The sequence below is a fragment of the Hesperophylax consimilis genome, chromosome 8 (genome assembly GCF_061612785.1).
Source record: "Hesperophylax consimilis isolate HC1 chromosome 8, BYU_Hcon_1.0, whole genome shotgun sequence".
NCBI classification, from domain to species: Eukaryota; Metazoa; Arthropoda; class Insecta; order Trichoptera; family Limnephilidae; genus Hesperophylax; species Hesperophylax consimilis.
The window spans coordinates 7,565,022-7,571,021 of NC_142843.1; the positions used below are offsets into that span (position 1 = coordinate 7,565,022).

At 32.8% G+C, this 6,000-nt stretch overlaps 1 protein-coding gene across 2 annotated transcripts; it reads left to right on the plus strand.

Annotated features, from left to right (window-relative positions):
• The first annotated feature begins 705 nt into the window (after window positions 1-705).
• Ntf-2 (nuclear transport factor-2) lies at window positions 706-5,684 on the plus strand. 2 transcript variants are annotated; one of them, XM_089634837.1, is made up of 5 exons: window positions 706-937; window positions 1,013-1,084; window positions 1,172-1,270; window positions 1,361-1,518; window positions 4,763-5,684. In XM_089634837.1, the coding sequence occupies exons 1-4, from the start codon at window positions 830-832 to the stop codon at window positions 1,472-1,474; spliced, it is 393 nt and encodes a 130-aa protein (XP_089490963.1). In that variant the 5' UTR covers window positions 706-829; the 3' UTR covers window positions 1,475-1,518; window positions 4,763-5,684. The 2 variants fall into 2 exon arrangements, with proteins under 2 accessions (XP_089490963.1, XP_089490962.1); XM_089634836.1 differs by lacking the exon at window positions 1,361-1,518.
• Window positions 5,685-6,000: the final 316 nt, after the last annotated feature.

Consider the following 6,000-nt stretch of genomic DNA (forward strand, 5'->3'; position numbering starts at 1 on the left):
TAAGATTTAATTTTTTCTCTCTCTGGGACAAAATTTTCAAGTGGTATGAGAATAAAAAATCTATAAATATATTTCCATTCGAAATACGCAAAAGGTTATTATAACACGACTGATTTATTTTTGCCATTGGTATTAGAAGTAAAAATCAATTAATTCCATTAAGATTTTATGGTCTTAATAACTATCGATTATATAAATTTGAAATTGCTCTCCCGAAAAATTGCTGTTTTTAATTTGTTCTCTTTTATGGTAATAAACAGAAAATAGGGACGTGCTTAGTACGCACATTTATAAAATATTTTTAGTAGTTAGATAGACAGTAAATTAAATCAGTCAATAACTGTACAACTCACAGCGGTCTTTTTTAAAGTGCGTATTAACGTCTCCATATTTTCTGAATATTTACCAATTTATTATTATAAGCTAAGTATTCAAATAATATCAACCCAATAAGCAACTTTTGTAAATTTCTTCCTAGGAAGATGAAGCTAAAAAATAGCTAAAAAAATCTCCTATTTAGAGTAGTAAGAACAAAATTTTTCTGATTTTCCAAACATACACGGAAGTTATCACGACACTACCATTTTTGATTACTTTTCTATAAGTAATTACTTTTTGGCTGGTTTTTTAGTTTTCGAACAAAGGTTTTATCCCAAATACCGGTACTTACCTATTTTTGAATATTATCTTGCAACTCGGATCGGATTTTTTGTACTTTTCTACTTTATGATTTTATGGATATTGAAGTTTTGCACGAGGCATGCTGTGTTGGTGCTAAAACGAAGTTTAACTTGTTATAATATTATCTAGTAATTAAAAATAATTTAAAATGGCCCTGAATCCTGCTTACGAAGCAATCGGGAAAGGTTTTGTACAGCAATATTATGCACTTTTCGACGATCCCGCACAGAGACCTTCTCTTGTCAACATGTACAATGTATGTATATCTTTCAAATTTGTTGACGATTTTACGAAATTACTATTTTATGCTAAATTATTTTATTATTTTCAGGTTGAAACGTCGTTTATGACATTTGAAGGGCTTCAAATTCAAGGATCCATTAAAATTATGGAAAAGTTAAATGTAAGTTGTAACTGTCATTTTTGTAAGTGACCTTTAATATTGTTGATCACAAAACATTTTTTAACCGTTCTGTGTTTCTGATTTCAGGGATTAAGCTTTCAAAAGATAAATAGAATAATCACCGCCATAGATTCGCAGCCAATGTTCGATGGAGGAGTTTTAATAAATGTATTGGGTCGATTGCAGGTATATTGCACATTCTAGTAAAAATCTTATCAAGTGAATAGATCGTATTGCTTAACATTGTGAAATGGTGAGACAATGTTTTGGTGTTAGACAGATGAAGATCAGCCCCATGCCTACATTCAGACGTTTGTCCTGAAGCCAATAGGTGTCTCCTTCTACGTCCAACACGATATGTTCAGGCTAGCCTTGCACGACACAGTGTAACGTCACGCCGGACCCGTGCTAGACCATGCTACATCTCCGGATCTGTAAGAGCAGTTTAGTTTTCACATTAATCTGCTTGCTTTTCTCGACTGACATTTTTTGTTGGCTCAATAAACTCATTTTATTTATCTCTGTAATCTTTCACCCCTAACATGTTTCACTACGATAATGGGTAATTATTCAGGATCGTTTTCCATGCTTAATACGATTTTTTTTAAATAAAACCTTTCGATTCACCTTAATTACTATAAAAGGCAACTATCTGCATTTGTGAAATTTTTAATTTTAACTTTCTAATTTTCAATGTAAAATAAAAATTCGCTTTCGTTGCATAGGCTGACAGCCGTTTACAGTAAAGAACTTGGGTGTGGCCAGCGATCCCAAATATTTTCCCGATAATGTGATATGTTTATCTAACGATGGTGCATGCATTCAATGTTTTAACTCTGCATTAATTAAACATTTATTTGCCTTTTTTGTTGCCTTAGTAAGTACTATTTCATAGTAATTATGTAATAGGATAACTCATCAGATGAGTCGTGGGGTTGCAGATCCGGAATTTTCTGCTGATTTCGAGACAATTCAAAAAACCGTTTGGAACACATTGAACGTAACATTAATAATATATATTTTTTTAAATTATGTTTTTTTTTTTTTTTTTTTAAAAAGAAAGACAAACATTCCCAGGTTACGAATAACCCAACAATGTTTGAAAATCTCCTACTACCACCACAGAAAGCCGAAAATGTTGCTTGTGTTGTGATGGAGGACTTAGCCAGCCGAGGAATCGAACACGCGACGCTCGGGTGAGACCCAAGCGCTATGCCCACTCAACCACTGTATAGAAATATTTAGCATAAATGCATGTACATTATTGTTATGTTGACTAGGTAAGCGGTGCACAATAAAAAACAAGGATATTGATGTAGCCGAAAAATTTTTTTTTTTCAAAAATTCTTTTTTGTGTATGAAGAAGAATCATGAAAATATCCATAAAAAAATTGAAACAAAAAATTTGTTTCTACTACAAAATCAATAGTCTTTTTTGGAAGTTTCGAGCCGCCACTGGTTCAAGGCGTTCCACGTGGTTTTCTGCAAAAATCTCAAAATCAACAAAAAAATTCTGAGTGGGTTATGCAACTCGACAACTTTGATTATTACATTGGTAAATCTGCATAAGATGAAAGCACATATTTAAATTTAAAAAAAAATTTTAAAATACCCGAAATGGTAAAATACCCGAAAGTCTTGCATAAAAGTTTACAAATAAAAAAGTATTCATAATGTGGCATTGTTCTACAACACATATAAATTATAGACTAATTATCGTGCCATTCCTATCAGGCATGAGCTAACCAATTTTTTTTATAAATAATAAAAAATCCAATTGGATGCTAGAGGGTATTACACTTGGGAAAGAGCGTACCACGCACCTCTTCAGGCCGCTGCCCAGAAAATTTCCATAATCGATTGGCCGTTACCTTACTCTAGCAGACTACTTTTGTGCGCAGCATCCTGAAGTGGCGCGCATTACGCTTGATCCGAAGCTTATGTGCTGGGGTCTACACAACACAGGCCTGTGGTTACTGTCACTGCACTTCTTGGAAATTAACATTTTTATAGTTAATTTAATTGCATAAAAATTGTGTTACCTCCTACTTTTTTAAACATATTTTTATAAGAGTATTTCCTGATATTATAATTTTTTAACTTAAAAAAACTAAGTAGTGTTTTCTTCTTGTGTATATTTAGTGTTAAATTCATTAAATACCTATTTTACACATATCATTTTATTAACAAGTAAAGTGTTATTGTTTTTCAAACTCTGTTCCTTTAGCACCACTCAATGTCAATAAAAATCATTCTATAATCTTGTTGCCAAAGGGGGAACTTATACAATGTAATTCTTTCAATGCCATCAGGTATCAGTTCTCTTTTTCTACTTCCATGTAACAACGGTTTTAAACACATTGTTATATAATTGGCATGGTTATTTTCTGTTTATAAATAAATAGTTGCCAGATTAATAACTTTTAATGGTAGTCGTGAAGTTAATAAGAACCAATGTTAGATATATGTAGAAGTGTTTTGGATTGTCAATCTGCACATTGCATGCGTGCTTTACTATGGTGAGCACTTTGTCAAAGCACAATACAAGATTTCAAACACTTGCTCTAAGCGTAGGGAGTATGGCGAACCCATCGCTCGGATTGTGGAACCGTGACCTGCAATAGCCATTCCAAGCTATACCGTGCTCAGACAGAATGACAATGGGAATAGTGTTCTGTCTTTTTGTTGTTAGTGATAAATAATAGTTTTTAGAAAAATCAGACCAGTTTTCGTGAAGCCTGCAGAGATGTGCAAAATGGGTACCCAAAACCATTTGAAATGCAAAATGGAAATGGGTCAAAACTTTTCCATTTGAAAATGCAAAATGCAAAATGGTTTTTAGAAAAGCATTTCAAATGCAAAATGCAAAATACCTATATTCAAAATGCATTGAAAATGCAAAATGGTTTCTCAGGTCAAACAATTAAAATAATTATAGAATTTTTAAACAATTTTGTCATTTAATAATGGACATCAATGTAGAACAAACATATTACATGATGATAAATCCAAAAACACCACGACTACAGATTATGAAACCACAAAAAAATTGCGCGGGACTAATATTGCCAACGTAAAAACATAGAAACTGCTATCTAACATTTGATATTACAGCATCATGGCCCCATGTTCAGTATTTGAATCGGTATTTTTTGTAATGGTATCACTCAATTGCCAGGGCTCCTACCAGGGAGCAACTTGACAAATGTAAATTATCTCTCATAGCGAGGTTGAGGACCGACTGATATTTGGGGTTTATGAAAAAAAAGATTAGTTGAGATAGTAGGAAGAATGTTGCAAAAAAGCATTTAAAATGGAAAATGCATTGAGAAAAGCATTTAAAATGCAAAATGCAAAATGGTTTTTAGAAAAGCATTTAAAATGCAAAATGCAAAATACCCATTTTGCATTTTGCATTTCCATTTGAAATGGATTTATTTGAAATAAAGCACATCTCTGGAAGCCTGGCATTTATAATCTATCTTTTTGTTGTTGTATAAATTGCACTCGAGGGTTGAAATTAGTTCCCGAACCCGAATGCATACTCCCATCAATGAGAGCTGTATGCTATGACCTCGATGACTATAGTTTGCAATGCATTATATTTAATCTCATGCTGGTCAGAATATACACTATTTATTTATGGTGTTTATTATAATTTGTTAATTATATTTGCAGTGTGATGAGGATCCACCACACCCTTACTGCCAGGTGTTTGTTCTGAAGCCGTTAGGGGAGTCTTACTTCCTCCAGCATGACATTTTCCGCCTGGGCATCCACGACACAGCTTAACCAACTACATCATTCATCAACATACATATTCAACAAACATCCTAAAGTGCTTTTAAGTGAACAACTTTATTTGGAATGCCACACAAGTTCTTAAGTTCTTTTCAAAAACAGCCACGGCATTAAATGATTTCGAAAGAAAAACTATGTTTGTCAAAGCCTATCTAACATGTATTTTTGTAATGTGTTTCGTTAAAATTAAGTGGAAGCCCTCGCTACTAAATTGAATGTATATAATATTGTTACTTTTTTAGTTTTTCTCTTTCAGTTTCCAAGATAGATCCTAATGAGAGTCCGTATTGATTAAGAAAATGCAACTGGTGTTTTGATTAATGTGTCATCCACCCGCACTTCATCATACGCGCAGTGTGCTACATATAAGCTTTAGGCATTATCCCTTTTGCATAGCACCGTCTTACCTTTATCAAATTGTTATAATGTTTATAGCAAGAAAATATAGATGTTTTCATAATCTTCCACTGAACCGGTACTAGGGAAAGTTTTAGAAAACTCAATTCTAATTCTGTTAGATAGGCCAAACAGGAAAACTACTTAGTGTTTTATGATATATATATATATAATATAACTTATTAAGTTTTGTACGTTTCTTATATACCCTTTGTTCATTTTTAAAATGTACGGCAAAAATAGTAAGGCTATAATGCGCTCAGTTGATAAAGGAAATAAAAACTCTGTCTTGCTTTGCTAACTCTCGCTTATATTGTGGCAAGTTCCAAATGTAATACTCTTGACTCATAAAATATTTCATTTTTGTCGATAACCTTTTGAGGAAATAGTTAATAAAATATTTTTTAACATAATATTGTGTTTAATTCTTACTGATTCCCCCTCCCTGACATGAGACCAAAATGAATTGATCAATTAGGCTATTTAACCTTCTCACGTCTCATAAGAATGTAACAAGAAATATGACATTCTCGCAATCAATAAAATAAATCAGATTTAGTTTGATGTTTCTAAATGTTTAATTTTGTCATACCTGGTATTACCGGTATTCAATAGACGCCCGTAGTTTAAAACGTGTCTCGACCATGAAATCATGTTTGATAGTAGGCTGACATTTCATGCTCATATTGTGACGGCTTCTAGCACTTCACTGAGAATGT

Coding starts and splice junctions, on each gene's coding strand:
- Ntf-2 (XM_089634837.1), top strand. CDS start 830: ATGGCCCTGAATCCTGCTTACGAAGCAATCGGGAAAGGTTTTGTACAG. Junction 938..1,012: donor CTCTTGTCAACATGTACAAT/GTATGTATATCT, acceptor TATTATTTTCAG/GTTGAAACGTCGTTTATGAC. Junction 1,085..1,171: donor AAATTATGGAAAAGTTAAAT/GTAAGTTGTAAC, acceptor TTCTGATTTCAG/GGATTAAGCTTTCAAAAGAT.